This window comes from Psammomys obesus, unplaced genomic scaffold, assembly GCF_907164565.1.
Source record: "Psammomys obesus unplaced genomic scaffold, mPsaObe1.curated_primary_1811, whole genome shotgun sequence".
Taxonomy (NCBI): domain Eukaryota; kingdom Metazoa; phylum Chordata; class Mammalia; order Rodentia; family Muridae; genus Psammomys; species Psammomys obesus.
Window position 1 is genome coordinate 17,135,069 of NW_026596057.1, and position 22,434 is coordinate 17,157,502.

The following is a 22,434-nucleotide window of genomic DNA, read 5'->3' on the forward strand; positions in this document are numbered from 1 at the left end:
TCCAGGAGGCCGAGGCAGAGATCTGGAAGCCTGCAGACTGGCCTCCACCACAGGGAACACTCCCCAGCTGTGATGTCTATCTCTTCCCCTGAGCTGCCTTCACTGTGATCTGGCCATTGAAAACTGGGTCTGGGACTCATGCTTCTCATGTTTAGGAGTAGAGTTTGGTATTTCAAAAGACAGTTACTCACCATTTGTTGTGTCTGAACTCTTTTCCTATCCTATAGTCTTTTCCTTTGAACTATTTTAATGTAATTGTGTATTAAGGAAAATAGATTTATTGCCTGTAATTGTGTTGGGAATATTTTTCCTAATTTCTTCTTTGATTTTAAAGTCTGTTCATTAAGTATTGGTATATAACTATTTTATGTAATATTTGTCTGTCTTCAGAAAGGCTTTGAATAAACAACTTTTTATTCCAGGTTAAGGCTATTGACAAGATTGGATTTGCCCTCAGAGTATCTGTTAGCTTTCTATGACCATGACACAGACCTCACACAATCAGCATATGAAAGGAAAAGCTTTATTTGGGGCTTTGGAGGTTTCAAGGCTGTGGTCACTTGGCTCTGTTGTCGTTTTGTCCTGCCAAAAGTCAGTGTATCATGGTGGGAATGTACCAGAGAGCACAGCTGCTCACCTTTGGATACAGTAAAGAGAAGGAGAGTTGAGGTTTCACCATCTCCTCTTGAAGGGGACTAAAGACTGCCAAGTAGGTACAGCCACGTGAAGGCTCCTCCGCCTTCCTGGGAATCTGGCTTTTGACACAGGGACATTTGTGGGGCACAAGATCCTAAACACTGGGTCAGTGTATTTGTGGGTGCATACTCAGGGAAGTTATTGAGTCAGTGTTCACTAATATGTTTACATTCAAGGACACTCATGAAGCATATATGCTTTGTGGTACACTGATCACATCATGGCATCCTGTGCTACAGCATAAGGATCTTCCATTTTCTGCAGGACTGTACATGACAAAATATTAAGCCTGGAATAACATGTGAGTTTGAGTCTTTTTTAAATCATTCTTATGTAATAGTTCATATGTGTAAGTAGAAATTGGAGAGTTATGTGAATTTTCTCTTCTCAATACTTCATAGCTCTGAAAAGATAGAGCCTGGTAACTGGTGGTAGGCAGTATGAGGAAATAAAAATCTCTCACAAGTTCACTTTGAAATCAGTGACCTCTTCTCCATAGGAGGTAACCTCACTGATAATAGCCCACAGATGTCCACAGTGGGTGAAGGCGTGCACGTAAGCTCCAGCTGTCTATCCTAAAGACTGGACACACACGCACCAGAATTAGAATGTTTAGTCTATGACTTTTATTTAGTGAATTTTTTTTACATCTTTTCTTTGTTCTATTGATAGACAAATTAGGATTTTTTAAAAAAAACAATAACTGGATAACAATGATTAAATACTAGATCCAATATGAATTCAGATTGCACTGAATTCAAACTATCATCTGAAGTATAGCTGAATGAAGAATTAAGATTTAGTCTGTAGCATGTGAGTAGGCTTAAGGCTGGCTTTGAGTGTGATCTCAGGAGTTCAATCCAGTGCTTGTTTCTGAAATGAGGGGATTAAGAGCTAAATACCTGTGTAATGTAACTCGAAGCAAGTGCCCTGCAAGGCATCACATAGATGGAACTCAGAAACAATTTAGTTTCTGCCCTGAGGTCGCTCCGAGATGGATTACTGTGAGCTGATGGGGCTTAAATTCTGGTGCTCCTCACTCAGCAGTAATCTCTGCATGAGTCTACCTTCTTCATTTGGTATTCCTTTCCTGCAGGAGAACCACTCAAATTGCAAAGGCCAGTTCCGTCAGACTTAGATCCAGCCCTAAGGACTTAATATTTTCCTGCAAAAGATAAAGGCTGACACACATGTACTAAGCAAATTATCACACAAGGTGGTATAAAATACAGTTCTAACATTTGCTGCTTTAGGAGTTCAGAAAAATAAATCCCATTTATTTTCCTTTCTCTGCAGAAATTTAACCTTGTGGCTGCACCTACTTGCCAACCTCAACAGAGAATATTTCTTCCTCACTCCATTTCTTGCTCACACTGAAATCTTGTGGCCATGTTTCAGTTTCCACAGAAATCCAGCTGTAGATTCTGTGAAATGCTATGCTCCTCAGTTGGTTGTTAGAATTTTTATGTCTGTGCAAACCCAACCTATTCTGAAGATTAGTATTTGAAATGCTGTTTTTACAATAATAGGTTGTCAGACTTGTTTGTGAGCCTCAGATGGAATCTTTAAGGTATTTCTTTTGGTGTCTGCAGTGGAATGTAAAGGAACACTGAGAGCCAATTGCAGAGGTGCTAACCCTGTAATAACCAGACAAAAATAGACTCATGTAGATGCTTCAGTGTTTATTTCCCACAGAGCACGGCTTATTGAAATCAAGCTTTGATTTCCTTTAAAACTTCCACTTGTGGTTTTTCTTGTATGGAACTGTTTATTTTCTGGAATTTATTTTTAATCTTTTCATGTTTTTTTCTTACTAATATGGGCCTGTGTGATTGATAAATAGACAGTTGTTTGAAGTCATGACCAGCTAATTCCACATTCACTTTATCCTTTATTGGCCCCTCTATAAGGGCTTCTGCTTGCTGTGCTTTTTGCCATGGCCCGGACTTGATGTTTTCTTTGCTTCCTTTTAACCCAAGAGGAAGTTACTTAAGTGGGGGTTGACTGTGTTGAGGCTTTGAGATTTTATTTTCTGTAATGTCAAGAAAGACATCTCAGAGAGATCTGCTTAAAGCCTCATTCCACTGTGTAAAGAAATAGGGGAGTAGATAACACTGAAAATGTCCAACCTCAAATGTTGGCAGAAGCCCCCTTCAGCAAGTGATCCTAGTGAGTGCTGGGAACGGTCTACAGAGGTGCAGATCCTGCTGTTTTCTCAGACGTTCTCTGATAGCTAAGTTAGCTAAGTTATCATTTTCTCTGATAGCTAAGTTAGCAAAATGTCAGCCTCATGCAGAACAGGGAAAGCCAGGTCTCCAGAAACCCTGGCCAAGCCGTTCTCAGCCCTCAGGTCAGTGTGGAAAGCATTAAGTTTTCCTTTATTGCAAGTGAGTTCCCTCAGAGGAGAACTCTTGGAGAGCTTAAAGGTTGAGGCCTTCCACAAACCTATGCTTTAAGATGATGATTTTGTTTATGTCACAGACACAAGGCTAATTAGTAGGTCTTCAAATGAACTTCTTCTCCCTGTGTCTGCTTGCCATGTGTTTTCACAGACTCCATCTCATGTCATTCATTTATTACAACTCCATGCTTACAAATGGGAAACGAGTGGCTCAAAAAACATTCAATCAGCAACCAGCAGACGGGGAAAAGCTACCCCTGTGAGATTCAGACACTTTCCCAGTATGCCCAGCACCTCGCACGCCAACTCACAAAGAAGGGATGGCCGGGGACCCTTCTTAGTCATCAGTCCTCACTGCTTCCTCAATTCATTTCCTTGGAAATGACATTTCACAAACTGGGGAGCAATGCACTACGCGCCAGTGTTCTCATTGCCAACTCCAGAGTCATTTATCAGCTGTTTAACACAAAGTGCCTGCTTTGCCAGGCACCGTGTGAACACCATGTGCCAGAGCTTGCCATGGTCCCCCACCCCGTCCTAAATATGTAATGTGTGCTGGTAGAGGGTAGCACGCATCAAGCCAATATACAAAGGGATGTAGATAATTAACACCCGTGTGACCATCATGCCTCTAGGTCCAGCACTCAGGAGGCTGAGGTAGGAGGATCACTGTGAGTTTGAGGTTGGCCTGGGATCCAGAGTGGGACCTCATCTCAACCTCCTCCCACCAAGATGTTTTAAATTTACTTCAGGAGGTTTTTCTTAGGCCAAAAATGCTTCCTTTTTTTTTTTTTTCCAGAGTTTTAGGATATTTTATAGAAGAAGCAACTTCTCTTTCAGTCATGAGGTTCGTTCGTTAGGCATATGTACAATGGCTGATTGGCACATAGGAATAAAAAAAAAATAAACCCTTAGATTTATTTCCAGTTTGTCCTCTGTGATACTTTTAAGTGTCTCTCAGAATCTATATGCTAGAGCTTTACATCCTAGTGTGGTGTTACTGGGAGGCAGGGGGCTACAGGTGAGCCACAGTAAGAGATCTCCAGACCGTTTGGGATGTGCTCTCTCAGAGGACAGGGAGCCTCAGTCTGTCCCCCTTTGCTCTTTCACCTCCAGCTATGGAATAGGTTTGCTCTGCCATGTCTCTCACTATGATGTGCCTTCCTTGCCCAGGCAGACAAAAACAACAAGGCTAACCATGCATGGACCAAAATTGAACCGAAATAACTTTATTCTCCTTGTAAATTGATTAGCTCAGATATTTGTACAGTGAGAAAAAGCTGACCAGCTGGCTAACACACACTCCTTTCCTTGTTTTAAATCCTCTGAGAGTCAGGTTCCTTAGCCATGTGATGTGTGTGTGTGTGTGTGTGTGTGTGTGTGTGTGTGTGTATAAGGTAATGTAAGGTAACACATTGGTTGTAGAGTCCTGTGTCATGTTCCTTAGCCATGTGATGTTAATGTAAATTAACATGTCGGTTGTAGGGTCCTTTTGAACTTTGACCTGATAGTGCAAGTAAAATTTTTTCTCTAACAACTATAAAAAGTGTCTGGTGTTTTCCTTTCTTGGTGGCATTTGTGATGATCCAAATTCTCGTGTTTGCTCTGCGTTTTATTGGGCTGAAGCCCCTACCATGCCTCGGAGAGGAGTGATGCTTGTGGTGGGGGTGTAGGAACACTACCTAACAGATAAATGTAGTAAGTCACTCATGTCCATCACAGTGTTCTGAAGGTACAGCTCTGGATGCCCCCCAGATGGTGCTCATATCTAGTGAGAGGGTCTAACCTACCTGTTGAGTGTACCATCCTATCAAGACAGTGAGGACTAATATGTTTTTAGTTAAAAAAAAGAACAAAGAAGAAAGGAAGAGAAAAGAAAGAAAGAAAGAAAGAAAGAAAGAAAGAAAGAAAGAAAGAAAGGAAGAAAGAAAGGAAAGAATGATTGACTGTGCTCTCGTTGGCTATGAACTGGTAGTAGTAAACTTTGTAAAAAGCACATCATACAAATCCACTCAGTTCTCCAATGCTTCCTTAGAAGAAGCCAGTTAATCATGTTTGCAAAGCATGCAGTATGTCTCAAATGGCTTCTTGTTAAACCTCACTTACAAATACTCAAGTTTTCATTTCGTCTCGAAGTTCAACTATGCACTTGACAAGCAGTCTTAGATTAGAGTTTGAAAGCTCTCAGGAAATCTCACCTTTGCTTTGCTTCTTTTCCAGCTTAAAATGCAGACATCCTGGATATCCTGATGAGAATGGTAGCTTCATTTCATTTTTTAAAGATTTTGTTTATAGCAGACAAATTTAGATATCCAGGTCTGGGTTTTGAAGTTAAAGCCTTTGGATGTATTTTTCACTTAGGAAAAATAAAAATCATGTTCATAAAAGACAAGTTGAACTGAGGTTGAGTTTCTGTTCTGTGACTGTAAGAAAGATGAGATTATTGAGTAGTATAAATGAAGAGGACCACAAGAAACTGTGGGCATCGAAATGTCTCTAGCATAATAAAAGAGTTTTAAAAAGTTTGTAGGTCCATTGTTTACAAAGCGTTCATTTTCCTGCTGTTTGATGTTGGAGATGTGTTCGTGCTCTCAGATGGATATTTAGCTCCCAGAACAACAGAAGATAAACCTTTGTAATAATTTGCGCATCCATCTGTGGCAGGCAGAGAGATGGAAGAAGGAGGCCATCAGCCCTTAGCCCTTAGGAAAGGCAGTGAAGCTGCGTCTTTCTTAGAGCATGTAGAAAGGAGCATGGTCCAGCTAACAGCTGGCTTTTCAGCTCTGAGACCCATGCTGGACTTCAGACCAAACCTAGCTATTAAGCAATCTGATTGGAAGCTACTGAATCCGTGGCAGTCTGTTGTAGCGGCCATAGCTAAGAAGTGAGGACATGTTAGGGAGATTGTCTCCTAAAATCTCTTGCTCTTGGACTCAGATGCCAAGGGTCAGGTGTTTACCCTTTGCCTTCATTCTTAGGGCTGCATGTCCTGGTCATCTGTGCTCTCACAGCTCAGAAAGCACCACCAGAAGCCTCAGCCTCAGGGGACAGGCACACTGCTCTTTTCTCCCCCTGTCTATGCCAGTTAACCAGAAAACTTGAATCTGGTGCTGTTTTAGAATTACTGCCAACCATAACCACATGAGGGAAACCGAAGTAAGTTCTCTCCCTGGCTGCTTTGATTGTCTTTGGTAATGCGATTCATCTTTTATATTTCCAAGTGGTCCCACCTCCCACTCAGCTGAATGGTGGGAATGGTCAGTGGGCACACGGGAGACAGCAGAGCCCTGCGTGGTGGGATGGTAGTGGGGTTCTGCTAGCCCAGGTGCTGAGGGGATGCTGTCAAAGCTTCGTCTCACATGATAACCAGGCTTTCTCTCCCTGACGTAGTGCTTGTAAGACCTAAGAGATAAAAATGTTTCTTTTAAGCTGAGCTGAGCTTTCCTGCTTTCCTCCTCGACTTAGCAACAGAGGAGGCAGGCCATGCGGGATACAGGATGCAGTTACTTTTTTTTTTTAATCTGAGAAGAATATTGACATTCTTTGAAAGGATCTTTTTAAAGTATGTATATATTTGGAAATTAGAAAGCTGACAAGAACTTGAAAGACAATGTGGATATGTTCTGAGTGGCAACCGGAAAGCTGTAAATTTACCTCATAATCTAAAGCAGTAGTTTTGACTATTTTCCAGCAACTGGTAGAAAAAGTTGATCACAAACTCCTTTAAGAATCTGCTAAGGGTCTTCAGAGATTGCCCAGTGGGTCAGAGCACTTGCCTCCCAAGTGCAAGGACCTAAGTGTGAACCCCATACAGTCTCCTGAAACGTCGGAGTGGCCTCCCCCACCTCTAACCCCAGTGCTGTGGGGGCAGAGACTGGACTGCTGGGATGGGCTGCCAGCCTAACTCCAGGTTCAGGGAGAATCCAGTGTCTCTCGGGAATAGGGCAGAGAGTGATGGAGAGTGACTACTCCCCACCTCCAAAGCCTCGTTCTCTCTGGCCTCTGCATATGTGCATGAGTGCACACATCTGCACACATATAAGTGCATACACTAAATATGTACACCCCACTAATGCATACATTACCTTCCCTCGCAAGCATCTGTCGCTAACACTGGAATCTTTCTTTAGAAAAAAAGGGTAATGATAATAAACTTACTCGCCAGGCACATGCCTATCATCCCAGCACTCAGGGAGGCAGAGGCATTCGGATCTCTGTGAGTTCAAGGCCAGCCTGCTTTACAGAGTGAGTCCAACGCAGCCAAGGCTACACAGAGAAACCCTGTCTCAAAAACAACCAACCAACCAAAAAAAAAAAAAAGCAACTCCCCCAAAAACCCCAATAATAAACTTATCCATGTAATTTAGGGGATTCTCAGACTTTTGTAAATTTACTTGAGGATTTCTGGCTTTTGTTTTTCCAAGCAGAAGGTGCCTAGAATATATTCCTGCCTTCTCCCCCCGCCCCCCATGACTTATGCGCTCCCCTCCAGTAATCAAGTTCACAGTGGGAATCAGACTTTTTTAAAGTAGACTAGGTGACCATGACCCAGTTCTTTGTCAGACCGGGGGGGGGGGCACCCTCTGTGGGGGGCATTATTCAGGGCGCTTCAAAACAACCCTGTCTGGTCTGTGGGAAGCAGTGCAAAGCCTCCCCGGGCTTCACTTGGGGTTCCAGACAGCTGCTGGCTGCTGCATGCATGGCGTTCTCCTGAGTCAAGGTTGGCTTCTGGACATGTCTCTAGGCCTGACCTGAGTTCTTGTGGGTCAGTGAAAGGATGCCCAAGTGTTCCAAAGCTGGGAGTCATTCAAAGGCTCTCAGAGTTCCTTAGGTCAGCAGCTTCCTGTGTGGTCCCCTTCCTTCACTTCCTCCTTTTTGTCATTCACTGTATCCCTTCATTCTCTGCCCTTCCCAGGCTTGCTTTTCTTCATAGCAGTAAAGGCAAGCTAACTCTTGATCGCGTTGGCTGTCTACTCTACCAGGCCCAGGGCTGTAGTGGAAAGCAAGAGAGTGTGGTGTGCAAGGCCATCCTGACCTGCGTGTTTACCTCAGACCTCACCTCCTTCTGCTCTGCTCTTCGCTCTCTCACTTCTCCATCCTCCTCAAAAGACACCATCTTGTCTCTGTGCCCAGGCCTCTGGACTGGCTCTTCCCTGCAAGGTCTCTGGATTACTCTTCGCCTGGAGAGTTTTACCCATTGTCTGTTTCATTCTGAGCATGTTTCAGATAATCACATCAGAGTTTTCTGTATCCCATCAGTACAGTCTGAGCCCCATGAAAACAGATTTGCCTTGTTGCCTCTTCCTCCTCCTTTTTTTTTTTTTTCAGGTGTGTGTGTGTGTGTGTGTGTGTGTGTGTGTGTGTGCGCGCGCGTGCGCGCGCGCGCGCGCATATGCACGCGAATGCATGTGCATATGTTGCTCATGTGTGTCATATGTTTCGGGTATGTGTGTATGTGTCGTGTATTGGCAAGCATGTATAATGGCATGCAGAGCCCAGAGAAGAATGTTAGGTGTCCCTCTCTGTCTACCTTATTCCCTTGAGAGAGTGTCTCTCACTGAACCCGGAGATAGGTCCAGCGATCAGTCTCCACCAGAGTTTTCATTGTATGCAGCATGCCCAGCTTTATACGTGGCTAATAGGGATTTCAACTGAGGTAACCATGCCCATTTAGGAAGTATTTGTATCCCCTGATCCAGTTCCCTAGCCTCGGTGCATTATTCATAATGTCTAGAATAGTAAGTACCTGGGAACAATCCTTAATAAACAATCCTCATCCAGTGGTGACTAAATGGGTCCAAGAATGAGTTCACGAGTGAATGGGAAGGGTCCTGACATCATCAAATGAACAAGTAGACAGGGCCATACAGCACGTGTGGGAGGGCAATGACTTAGCGCTGGGCTCAGGGCCTGCCTGTCAAGGTTCAAATCCCCGCTCCACTTACCAGTGATGTTGTCCAGGGTTTATTATGTAAGCTTTCTGGGTCATATTGTCCCCCTCTGTGAAATTGGAAGAATGATACCATCCTGTAGGATTATTATGGTAACTGAGCAAAACAGTCCACAGAAAGCTGTCGGCAAAGCTTCTGTCAAATAACACGTTACCTGTTATTACCAGTGGCTCATTTGCTAGTATCAAGTGGGCTCACAAGTTCTTCAGGACGACCCTATCCTGGCCTGCTTCTATTGAGACTTTCCTGTTGGGGCACAGAGATGAGATAGTTCCCACTACAAGAGACAGTACCCATGGACAACTTGAACTTCTTTGAAGTACCAAGGCCCTGGTCATCCCTTAAACACTTTGTCCCAGATGGATTTCAGAGAAACCCCTTGGAAATGGCTCTTCCTTATTTAAACATGTGTGTGTTTTCTTGCTCTTGTTCATGTAATTTTTAGGCTACAGTAAAGAATTGCTTGCAGCTGTGCTATACAAAGCATTTGTAAATCTTTCTGCTTGTTGACAACAGAGAAACCTATGTCAAAAGTCATCTGGCAGTGTGGATTTTGATTTAAGTTTTATAAAGAAGGGCTTGCTCCTTGGCAAGCCTAAGGGGGCTGAGCTTTGATCTTATGTCTTGAGGAGGCTTTGTGAAGATTGGAGTTGACGTTGCTGACAGGTTTGTCTGTAGCTGTTCTGGTGCCACTAATTAAGCATACACATGCACACTTTGCTCACCCCCTTGGAGTAAAAGACATGAACTTGACTTTGATTTTTGATGGAAAGCTGTGAGCAGGTTCAGGGAAACATCAAAGAGGCATTTCTAGTCTGGGAAAACCAACTCTGACATGAACATTAAAGAACTCTCCACTCCAAAGCTAGAAACATTTAACAAAACGCTCGCGTAGAGCATTAATTCTCCATAATGATAAGAAAGGCGCAAGAGCAGGCAGTCACCCTGCCTAGTGTGTTCAAGTCTAGAAGGCTATCACACCCTTCGTCTCCTTCATAACAGTATCGACACCTTTGGGCTTTCATACTGCTGATACCTCCAAGATCTCTTTTAAAAATCTCAAGACCTTTTTTTGTTAATTTTGGATGTTTTGAATAACCACAGCCAAATTTAAAATAAACTTTTTATGCTCCTAAACCAGTGGCTCTCAACCTGTGGGTCACAACCCCTTTGACAAAGTTCTATCTCCAAATATTTACATTACGATTCATAACAGTAGCAAAATTACAGTTCTGCAGTAGCAACAAAAATACTTTAATGGTTGAGGGTCAGCACAACATGTGACTGTATTTAGGGGTTGCAGTGTTAGGAAGGTAGAGAAGCGCTGTGCTGAGCCCTTTAAAATGGGAGTGTAGACAGGTGAAGACTGAGAGAGGGCAGATGGTGCTTGTGAAGCCTCTGAACCAACTATTGGAGCACACTGTTAGCACATCTGCTCTGGCCTTACTAGGACACTTACTGCTCACCATAGCTGGGTGCAAGCCTTGTTGTAAGCTCCAAAGAGCAGTGAGCGCAGAGTCAAAACCATCTCACCCAAAGTTTACGGTCAAGTAGATCCCCAGTGAGCCAACACTGACTTTATATCGTATTAGAAGATACTGAAGATTGTACAGAATAGGATAGCGAAGGGGATGGTGTTAGAACTGGGTTACATTTTAAACAGGATGTCCAGAGAAGGCCTCATGGATAATACAGGAAAGGCCCATGGTGCCCAGGGAACCTGCCCTGGGAAGCAGCAGAAGCAAGTGACAGCTGTGATGCAGGGCTGTAGGGTGTGTGTGTGTGGGGGGGTGACTGACAGATCGATGACACGGGTGGAGGTCATGGTCAGGAGTGAGTGAGGGTAAATGTGGGATTTATGGATAGAGCACAGTGAGCAGAAGATTTCATGGTTTGTGAGAAAGGTGAAACCTGGTCTTTTCTCAGACTGGCCTCAAGGGAGAAGGGCCATGAGCTGACTTCCTTGAACAGGGGTGTCATGATGAACAGGCAGACCCCAAGAGAGCAGATTGGTTAAGTGGCTGTTGTGTTGCTTTAACCCCAAAATGGTGGCCGTTAGAGGCAGGAGGGAAGCAGGAGAAGTGATGAGAAGTGTTTGGACTCAGGTATGTGGTAAATGCAGAGCTGGAGGTTTTCCCCATGGGTCGGATAGAGCAAGACTTAAGCAACAACTGGACCTTGTACCTTCCAACCCATGCGTGCCTGCTATTGACAGCTCCTGGAGGCCTCAGAGTTATTTCCAAACCATCACCTTGGTCCCAAGTTGTACACTGTGGACAGACACTCTGGCAGTGGAGAGAATGAATAGTTATATGATCTTAGCCGTTGCTGATGGTAAGGAGCTAATTAATGTGCAAGAATGCTCAGTCTTTCTTGGCACCAACTGACAGCACACTGTGGTATCACATTCTGGGGGGAGGAACTAGATAGGTATTGGTACCACCCAACCTCCACTTCAGCTCCAAAAAGAACCAAAAGAAGCACGAAAGCAGGAGAAACTAGAGACACGAAATGGGAAGATGTGAAAACTGAATCTTTTCCTTGAAAGTGTGCGCCTTGTCTATTTATATCTCTCAGGGTTCCTAGTTGGAAGATAAAAGACTTTTCCAGAGAGGACACTAACAGGCAAATTAACATAACAAAACAAAGATCAAGAGCCCTATTTAGTAACTGAGGGCTGAAGTGAGAGATAGGAAAGCCTGGTGGCCTCGCAAATGGCCTCCTCTTTCCTGCACCCTCCCCAGTCTCTCCTACTTCAGCCAACCACGAACTCCCCTGTGAGACAACACGAGGACACAGTTCACTATGATGGTGGCCAAAGGAAAGAGCCAAAAACAATCCCACTTTGTTTATTTACCAGGAGCTTCATTTCCCATCCCTGCCTGGCTCATGTAGGGTTGAGGAAGTCTTCTTCTGACTGAGCTCCTGTCTCAGGAAGAGCAGAGGGCAGCCTCAGAAACTGTCACCTAGCAGGTGCAGCACACGGTGAAGAGGCCAGATTACAGAAAATACCATCGTTAGGCCAAGACCCCGTAAGGCTGATGAGTTGGAGAGAGGACCAGGGGTGGTGTGTGTGTGTGTGTGTGTGTGTGTGTGTGTGTGTGTGTGTGTGTGTTTCGTGCATAAAGGCACAGCCTGGAACTTGTCAGGATGGGGTGATGGGTATAGCAGATGGATTGACAGTCAGTCAAAGCAGATGGTAGGCTCTTATTTTGTAAAGAATTTGTAAATCCTGGGAACAAGGAGCCATAGGGTACTGGAGCTTTTAATCCTATTATACAAGACAAAATGTGCTCTTTAAAAATGTAAACCCACCAAATAGAGAATTTCTGCTGTCAAAACCTTGGGGCAGCAAACAGCTTGCCAAACTCCAGGGACTCTCGGAATTTTTTCTTGTTGGGAGGAGAGATTGTAAAAATAGTCCAGCCCTTCTGAGTTAGTGAAGTCCTTCGTAGGGACTCAGTGCCAATTTATTAGATACATATTCTGTTACGCTGCTTGCAGCGCTGGGGATTGAAGCCAGGGCCTTTGGCATGCTAGGCAAGGCACTCTAACCCTGAGCCACCTCTCCAGCCCTTAAATACATTGAGTCTATGACAAGCAAAATTTTAAGTTCTAAGCATTGACTATTTTCCCCCAAATCAGACCCCTGTTTCCCTCTTCTCAGGTACTGTGTCTAGATCAATTTAGCTTGGTGTAGATGTAGCCACAATTGCAGCTGGTATCTACAGCATGAGATACTATTCTTCAGCCTTCATCTCCATCCCAGCCTTTGAGGGTCCAAGGTTATTTTCAGGATCCTCCAATACTGATCTACTCAAAAGGAGACCATACTCCCAAGTGTTTCATGCATGCATCACTTTTGTGCCCATTTATGGCCCAAGTTTCGGAAGTGTGCCCACAAGGCTGTGTCTCCCTGGTATACAGACAACAGAGAGTTAATATAGGCTTGTGCATGAGAGTTCGTGAGGCATCTGCCTTCTTTGTAGTGTGTAATATCGGATCCCCTTGCTGAGATGAAACCTTGTCGTATAGAAGAAATTCCGGGAACTGTGGAGTATTATGAGAACATTTTAAACAAGTGTGATAGTTCAATCCTGATTCGTTTTTTAGGGTACTTGTCTATCCATCATGTTTTTTGTTAATGCTGCTTCATTTTGCTGCTACTTCATATACATTTATATTTCCTGAATGTATTCCACCTGACATGTGACTTTATGCTTGAAGTTGTAAAGAACATCCTTTTGACTAATTTTGTTTTCATGTTTAAAGGTATGGAAACCTGACGGGCCCAAACTGTGAAGATGATGGAAGTCAAAGTTCATCGGAGTCCAAAGCTGTGATCCGGAAGTGAGTGTTTTCTCTTTCTCAGTAGCAGCGTCACTAGCTCTCAGTCAGGACAGTGTCTGGTTTGAAGTGTCCAGCTTGGTGCAAAGGCATGGCGGTGTGTGCCTGCAGTTCCAGCCCTTGGAAACCGAGGTAGGAGAAGCATGAATTTGAGGCCAGTTTGTCTCAAACAAAAAGAAAGTAGTTTAACGGAATTTTTTTTACTCCTTTGGAATGGGTCCTGCCAGGCTGCCATGATTTTCCCTATAATACCTGTGCTAGACCTGGAGAGAGGGCTCGGCAGTTAAGAGCACTGGTTACATTTGTAGAGAACCGAGGCTCAATTTCCAGCACCCCCATGGTGTCTCACAATCATCTGTTACTCCAGTTCCAGGGGATCCGATCCCCTCTCGGACCTCTGGGGGTACCAGGTATGCACATGGTACACAGACAAAACATTCCTACAAATACAGATAAAATAAATATAACTAAAACGTTTTAAAACTACCTATATGCCTACACTAACGGTACTCAATTATTTATGCAGGAATGATGCGTTGTGCATCTACTGTTTACCAGGTACCGTTTGAAGGGATTTAAAATAAACAAGGAAACAGAACAAGTGAACTACAGTCACTTGCTTGGCTATTATGAAGTTTGTATTTTAGCAGAGAGAGACAAAGAATAAACACAGGAACAAAGAATGCAGCAAAGAAGTGTCCAGGTCCCGATGGAGTGTGATTTTGTACAGGCTACCAAGAAGAGGCTCTCAGATCTGACGACGCCAGAGCCCAGTGGTGTGAGGTGTGAGCCAAGCCCCGTGATGTTCAGGCAGAGAGACTATGGAAGAGGTTCTAAGGCAGGGATAGCAGCTGAGAAACAGTGGGAAGATACAGTGAGTGGCGTGTCAGATGTTCAGGATGAAACTCATGAGTTGATGGCGCAGATAAAGTGAGGATGTGAAGGACTTGGGGCAGGACCTTGAATTTGATTCTAAGGATGGTGGGAGGCACTTGGAAGGCTTACAGAACAGCACTGTAGCCTAAGTTATCAGGCTCACTGTGGTTTTATGTGGAAAGTAGGTTAGCGGTGGGGATGGAGGCAAGGATGCCCGCAGGCAGCCTGGATAGCACCTTTACAAGGATCCTGGCTAGGGTTGGTGATGGGAGTCTGGACTCAAGCAAAGTCTGGGGGTGCCCTGCTGAGCAGGTGCTGAAACAGATGGTATATCAGGAAAACTAAGAAGTGGCTAGGAAGCCTCCAAGGGCTATCACAGAACCTCCGCTTTCTGAGGTTGGGATTCCGAAAGGAATGTTAGGTGTTCATTTTGAGGTAATCAGTGAGTGTGGTCTCCATGAACTGTCTGTGTGGTGGTATTCTGTTGGATAGCCTGGGGTGGTTTTAAAGCCAGGTGCTGGCTCTGCTCTCCTGGGAACTAAAGGGGAAGGGAGAAAGGAGATAAGGTCAAAAGAGTGGGCCTTGTTTCCCTTTATTGGTTTGAGTTAGTGAAAATAGCAGGTTTGGTGAGGAGACTAGAACAGCTGTGGGAGTGACCAGAGCAGGGGAGAAGATAGAAGGGATACTTTTCCCCAGAAGATGTGTGAAGAGGGGTTCCAGAGGGATTGCCTACTGTGTCCAGTGCTGCCATATGTCAAGTGAAGAGGGTTCTGGGAGGTGACTTCCTGCCTGCAGTCCTGTGGGTTACAGTGATGAGAGAGAGAGGTTGTGGTGGGAGGACACAATTGTAGACAGGGAGGATTCAGAAATCTCAAGGCATGTGATCTGGGGATTAGGAAGACATTTTGGTTTGTGGACCAGGTATGGTCTGTTTTAGTGGGCAGTTGTTTACACTGATGAGAATGATCTAGAAGATGCTAAAGAAATAGCCACGATGTAGAGATAGAAGCCACTGTAGGGCTATGTTTTGGAACAGATGGGATGGATACTCTGGGATCCAAAAATAATCTGTAGTGCTAAATATTCATTTGGGGCCAAGAAATCAGAGGGTGGGGACATATTTTGGCTTTTCTGTGGAGTTTTTAACTCTCCAAAAGATTTACTAATGGTTCCCAGGCGTTAGGGACCAGAGGTGTGAAAGTCGGAAAAACATTCTTTTTAACTCCAAGAAGGATCTATACTACCTTGCATGTCTTTTTGCTTTTTCTTTCTGATAATTTTGTTGCAGAAAAGTAGACATAGTAATATACATATTTAAAAGTCCAGGGCAAGGTATGGTAGGAGAAACCATTCCGTTATTATTTCAGAAGATGGGAGGAGCTGACATTTGAAGGCTGGTCAAGCCTTGGACAGTGGAACTGTCCAGGCAGAGGGGCCAGCAGAGCCGGCTCAGGGAAAGCCAGTGCATGTGCAGTCCTGAGTCACATCAGGGAGTTGTGGGGGCTGCTTCATGGTGTTGCGTGTGGGTAAGGAGGGCCTGTGGGGCTGAAGCTAATCTGAGGTTATGCCAGGAAGGGCTTTAATCATTCACAAATGGATTTGTATTTTCCCTGTGAACTGTGGGCCACAGATGTCAAGGTTTGTGTAGGTGGAAAACATTATAAGGCATGTCTTCAGGGTGGCTTGGGCGTGGAGTCATCCTATCCCATGGCACTGGGGACACACAGCTCAGCATCCATGGTGCTCTTCTAGCCCAGTGGTTCTCAAGCTGTGGGTCACAACCCCTTTAGGGTCACATATCAGATATCGTGGACATCACATATTTACTCTATGATTCATAACAGTGGCAAAATTACAGTTACGAAGTAGCAACAAAAATAATTTTACGGGTGGTGGCCACCACAACATGAGCAATTGTGGTAAAGAGTCACAACATCAGGAAAGTTGAGAACCACTGGTTTTGCCTGACCTAATGAACTATAACCTGCAGCTTCAAATCTCTGAGTGAGTCCTGAGCACTTTAGGGCTTAGAAAGCATGAAATTAGAGTGTTTAAGTTGTTTTTGCTTGTCCATGAAAAGTCACTCAAATATGATCCACAAGAGAATTATTTTTGAAGTGTGTGTGTGTGTGTGTGTGTGTGTGTGTGTGTGTGTGTGTGTGAATAATCGGAAGAGATACCACAAGAATCTAGTGACGGGCAAGATAAGTGTGTTGACGTATGATAGGATTTGGTGAGAGAGGCGCATTGTCACCCACAGTGTCAGACGCCAATCAAATCTGCACTCTTTGCATACAAACAGTCACAAGTAGCCAAGAAGAGTACAGTCTGAAACATGCCCAGAGCCTTTCTGCTCCCCAGAGGCCATTTCAGGACTAAACAGGTTTAGGGGAAGTAGCAGTGAGGAAAATTGATTGTACCTTGGATGTGAAAAGGCTGGTTTGCTACTTCAGAACCCCACTGAAATCCACAGCACACTCGGGACACTAATGTGGGTGAAGCTCCAGGCTCCGCTGTCTTAAAGGGCTTTAGAGTTTTAAGCACATGAGATCTTAACAAAGAGCTGCACACAGTACTCCCCTGAGGGGGTCTGTCATCTGGGCACAATGGTCCTTTCCCAAACCCTCACAGTGACTTGGTGGAAAGTTCTTGACCCCTTTGCTCAAACTGAGTTGCCTTTTTTAAAGAATCGTGCCCGATGAACGCACAGCACTTTATTTTATAATAGGTCGCTCTGTCCCCCAGACTCAGGAATGTTAAAATGCCTTCTCTCTGGCGACCTCTTTCTTTCTTCCATTTCCTGTTCATCTTTCTTCCAGGTTTTTTTTTTTTTTTCTCCCTTCATTAATTTGTATTCCATGTCCCCATTACCGTTTTATACTGTCTTTTCTTGTGACTGTCCTCTGACAGTGTCTGGCTCTACATGACCACTGCCTTGTTTTCCTGAGAAGAAACCCCCATCTGTACGTAACACTGCAGATCCCTCAGGCACCCCACACCTCCAGCCCCTGACCCAGAGCGCTGAGTGGCCTCTTCTTCTTGGCTGTGGCTCAGTAGAATGCATGGTTTTGTGGCACTGGTCCTCAGAGGGTATCTTTGTCCCCCAGAGGGCATTGACCAGCCTTTGGAGACCCCTGGGTTGTGCCTAAGTTGTGTGGTACTGGTATCTAGTAGTAGATAGAGGGCAGGGATGACAGTAAACATTCTATAATGCAGAGGACAAGGCTTGTCCCTTCCATTCGATGCTTTGGCACAGAGTTTCACCAGTACCTCGGCAGGAAACCCTGCTAAACAGTATTTGTGCACCTCTAGGTACACTCTTTTGGAAGCTTATCCATTTGTGTTCCTTTTCATAATCAGGTGGGTCAAATACTGAGGTGGCCAGACCCAGCCACATAGAGGGTGGAAGGCCCAGCCCTGTGCCATCACTCTGTCCCTTACCAGCCAGCATGGCTTCTGTTTAGTCATTTTACCTCTCTTAGTTTCAGCGTTTTCATCTAAAAATTAAGCCCTTGGAGCACACAATCTCCGAGTCCTTTTCAATTCAGTGATAGCTAACATAAAATGTATTTAAGTTTTTCAAAAACCAAAACCAGAGATGTGGTCCAAATACTATACTAAGCTTTGGAGAAGTTTCCCTGACTCTTTTCCCCCCTCTGAGAAAGCATTTGTAACAGACTGAATGAAACTGTCAGAAAAAGGAGAGAGGCTCTCATTTGTTTCTTGTTAAATCATGACATCACAGCTGTCTCCTGCGGTGATAAATAAAGAGCTGAGCTGAAACACTGTCCGGCGGGGCGATAGGAATGGTAGAATGCCTGCTGGTTTCCTTTCCCGTGCATATCCGATCCGTTCCCTTGTGATGTCAGGTGGGCAGCACGAAACAGGAATCTAGTGACTTTCTGAAAACTAAACACCCCTCCTCAGGACAGTTGCCTTCAGTTTTGTGGACTGGGCGCAAGGGCAGGGAATCACTATAGGACTTAACCATGAACACAGAAATGCCCCAAACAGTTTGATTTTTCAGTTTTTGCTATAAATTGTAGTAGGACCCTTAAACTTTGTAGAAGCTTCCAAGTTGCCAGTCACTTTTGATATTTTAAATATGGATCCAATCAAGCTAACAAAGGACCATAAAGATGGAAAATGTGGAAATACAGATGAAGCCTTAAGATGAAAAATTGGTTTCTGGTGTCTTGAACCCAAACTGCCTAGTGTTCTCTATGTGTGTAAAAAAAAGTTATCCAGTTGCTCAGGATGGCTCCAACGTCTGGAGGGCCCCATTCCCGCTCTCTGCCATATCCAGACCGTCTCAGCTGGCTCAAGTTGCTAAGATTTCTCTGTCCACGATAGTTTTTAAGACTGTTGCCACACAGTGACTTCTGGTGGTGGGGCTAGAGCTATGTAGAGAATAAACTGGGCCGTTTTGTTTTTTTTGTTTTGTTTTGTCCCAGGACTCCTAAAAATGGCCATTATTTGGGAATCAGGAAATCCACTTCCTATTACGGAAGAAAACAACTCGGCTCACATTCATCTCACCTGTGCCCTCTTCACCCTTCCTGTCAACATTTTCATGTGATAAAATACTGTCTTTTCCAAGAGCAGAATTTGAACCAGATAGGAAGAAGAAACTTTTTGTAGGAGAAATTTATTGCAGCCATTGAGCTCAGCAGCGAACAGAATGCAAAGAAGGGACACTGGCTTCAGTCTTTACGCCATGAATCTTTGAAATGTATGAGATTGTTCTGTGGGAGGGTGGGGAAGATAGTGATGTAACTTTATTTAAAGAGATTTAAAACTCCCTGTGCAATGAAGCTTTATTGCTTTCTTTTAATCAGTACCCTTTAATGTAGAAATAGCTCCTGTTTCCTTTTTAATTGAATTCTGTCCCTTCCCTTCTAGAATGCCAAGTTTTGTTTTCTCAGATCTCTTTACCATCAGAGTGCTTCAAAGGGTTGAAATCATTTTATTTTCCTTTCCATGCATTCAGAAGATACAAGTGTTGTTCTTGTAATCTTTCACTGAGGCTAGAGGTACTGACACCAGTGCTTGGACTGTTAAGAGAGCTACTAAACAGTATTAATCAAAAAAAAAAAAAAGAGAGAGAGAGAGAGAGAGAAAAGTCGAGGTCTGGAGTTATTAGTGCCTGGGGAAATTACAGCGGAAAGTATTTGAAAACTCTTCCTGGAATGTTTGCAATCAATAGTCATTCCAGAAAATCCAAATGCCCTAAGAAGGCAATTGAAATTGAGTTATTATAAAGAAAATGGGGAAAGGAGAAGAGATTTGAGGGGCAGGGAGGTGCAGAACCCATCAAAAATGAGAGGTAAAGCCAGGCATGGTGGAACACACCTTTAATCCCAGCACTCCGGAGGCAGAGAGGCAGGCAGAGCTCTGAGTTTGAACCCAGCCTGGTTTACAGAGTGAATTCCAGGGCAGCCAGGGCTATGTGGAGGAACCTCTGTCTCTCTGTCTGGAAAGAGAGAGAGAGAGAGAGAGAGAGAGAGAGAGAGACATAAACACCAAACTCAGGCTTGGAGACGCACACCTGTAATGTCAGCACACTTAAGATTAGTAAGAGTCAGGCTCAACAAAAAACAAATGCAACAACAGAGCAGTGAGAGAGTAAGCCCTCCAAATTTAGCAGAGTTAAAGGCTGCAACCAGTCCTATCAGAGGATTCTCAGTGTTTAGGCAGTGAAGACAGTGATTTCATGCCGCCTGTCTTTGGTATCCTTACTGCAAGGCACTCTTTTAGTTACCTTGTATTTTCTCCTGCCATCACAAATGTGCTGAGATCTTGCCCTCACTTCATAGGCCCATTAGCTGAAGTTTCATCAACTGTGTGCTTCGGCCAAGATCAAGCTGTTAGTTCAGTGCCGAGTATTTAGAGTCAAATTCATTGGGGCTTGCCACCTGCTCCTTTGGTTCTCCGGCCTGCCATTTGGAACTAGCATACGAGTACCTCACAGTGATAAGGCCACCTCAGTACCTGGAAACCTAGACAATTTGGAATGCATGCCTTTTATTCTCATGCCCAGCAGTTATGGGCACCCCCAGTGGGGGTAAGGGCTGTTCCCAAACAGCCGTTGTGAAGTATGGCAATCAGATTTGTTTCCCTCTGGAGGAGATGGTTTGAAGGCTCTAAGGAAAGATTAAGGAAGACCAAGCCAGTAGGGTTCATCAAAGCAGGGCTTGCTTCCTGCCGTTGGTACCTGGTAGAACCTGACACCACCGAGGGAATCTCCATCCACAGTGAAACCATAGAGACCTTCAGCAGGTGTTAAACAGAAGCCCCTGTTTATAATGCATATACCTCTCCTCAGACTGGGGAATTGGGAAAGGAATTATCGAGGTTCTGAAATTAGAATTTTGGTGAGAGGCTGATGGACTTTTCTAATAACAGCTGGAAGTCACTGATTGCTTAGCAAGAGCAATGTACTGTATGCGCTTTAAAAAAAAAATCTCCAAATGATACCTTTACTCCATCTACCAAAGGGTAGGTTGTTGGGCAATTGAAGAACTGTCCAGGGTCATACAGAGAATAAGTGAGAGTGCTTGGACTTAGCCAAGGCCATGCTCTCTACATCCTGTATCCCTTAGTTCTTCCCCTGTGATAAAAATGAAAATAATTCTCTGAAGTGTGGGAATGAGAGACAGATGTGTGAGTAACCTTGACTTTGGGAAATAGGTTTCAGGCGCATCTCACCCTGCCCCACAGCTATTTGCTTCATTGTCTTTGTGTACCTTCCTTCTTCCTAGTCTTGCCTTGAGGCGATTTGTCCTCCCCCTTCCCTGCCCTGCCCCATCCATTCCTTCTTGAGCTGAGATCTTGATTTTGGCTTTGTTTGCATTTATTTTCCCTGGCCCTATCACAGCCCCTCCTGCATTCCCATCCTTATTTACCACAAACAACACAGTATGACAATGGAAAGTACAGGAAGCTGAGGCAAGATGACCCTGGCAAGTTCAGATAGTAACGTTTCCATTCTTTGGAGAAGAGGGGAGGAGAAAAGAAAAGAAACTTTGTCCCTCCTTTTGTTCTTTCTCATCAAGAAAACCATCTTGCTGGCAGCCTCTATCCTGGCACTGTTCCCGAGACTGAGGAAAATCATTCCGGGACTTAGGTCCAGCTCTGTCAAGGTCAAGGTTGACAAAGTGCATTACAGCCCACCAGCCAGGCTTGGCAGAGGCACGGCCATGTTCCCTGCGAGGTGCAATGTGCTCTTAGATCCCACTTTCAACCCGTAAGCTGGAGGAAGTGATCAAATTTGTAGAGAAGGTCCTAGAATAAAGAGACATTCTGCTGTTTTTCCAAAAGTTTCTGTGTCTTATCTTCTGGTGATTAAGTATAATGAGCTATCATCGCAAACAGACCTGAGGGCAGGAAAAACATACTTCTAAATGGACAGCGTTTTTGTTTTTGTTTTGTTTTTTTGTAGTGGTAATTTCTGGGATTGACAATTACACATCAAGGGACAGATGATATACCCCCAAAATGTTGTATTAAACTTATTAATTGTAGTGTGTTTAGTTGCCGTTGGAATTTTAGGATAATTTGATATGCCTACTCGCAGACTCTGGATTTGTCACATGTGTGCTTGGAGCACAGCTGCTGCCTTGGTATCTGTCTCCTCTGGCTGCACTTCAGGAGCCCAGTAGCCTATGGGTGACTGGGCTATTTTCCCATGCTCACTCCTCTACCAAGGCATTTTGCTACCTAGGTGTTATCAAGTATGACCCAAGCTTACTGAAAAGTCAGTAAGCACAGCATGTGTCATTACAATGTGCTCATCCCCCGTCTTTCTGTTATTTTGTTAAACAAGTCTCATGTCAATGTTTGGCTCTTACCTCAAGAGCCTTGCTTACAGTGTTGCTCTAGTTCCATGCCACTGATTCCTTCTCATCCTTAAGATCTCAGCTCCTAGGGAGACCCTCCTGAAGCCTTGACCAGTTCCCTCTAAAGATCAGGACTTCTATGGGTCCCCCGACCCCCTGCTGTGACATTTACCACATAATTAGTAAGTGGATCTAGCAAATAAAGAATATTGAGTAATGCTAGTTCAGTTAGTCGTATTGATTCTCCCTGGGGTCTCTCCTAGAAGGAAGAGTCTTCCACCTGACCCCGGCAGGCTCCACACAGGGGCATCTATCTGATCATGTG

The 22,434-nt window shown here is 44.3% G+C and overlaps 1 protein-coding gene across 3 annotated transcripts in view; it reads left to right on the plus strand.

Moving 5' to 3' along the window:
• The window catches only part of Rgl1 (ral guanine nucleotide dissociation stimulator like 1), a 257,004-nt gene that overhangs the window by 188,951 nt on the left and 45,619 nt on the right, over nucleotides 1-22,434 (plus strand). For all 3 annotated transcript variants that reach the window (XM_055624477.1, XM_055624479.1, XM_055624478.1), the window contains one exon: nucleotides 13,321-13,398. In XM_055624477.1, coding sequence (XP_055480452.1) covers nucleotides 13,321-13,398 — 78 coding nt within the window. The remainder of the gene's footprint in view (nucleotides 1-13,320; nucleotides 13,399-22,434) is intronic.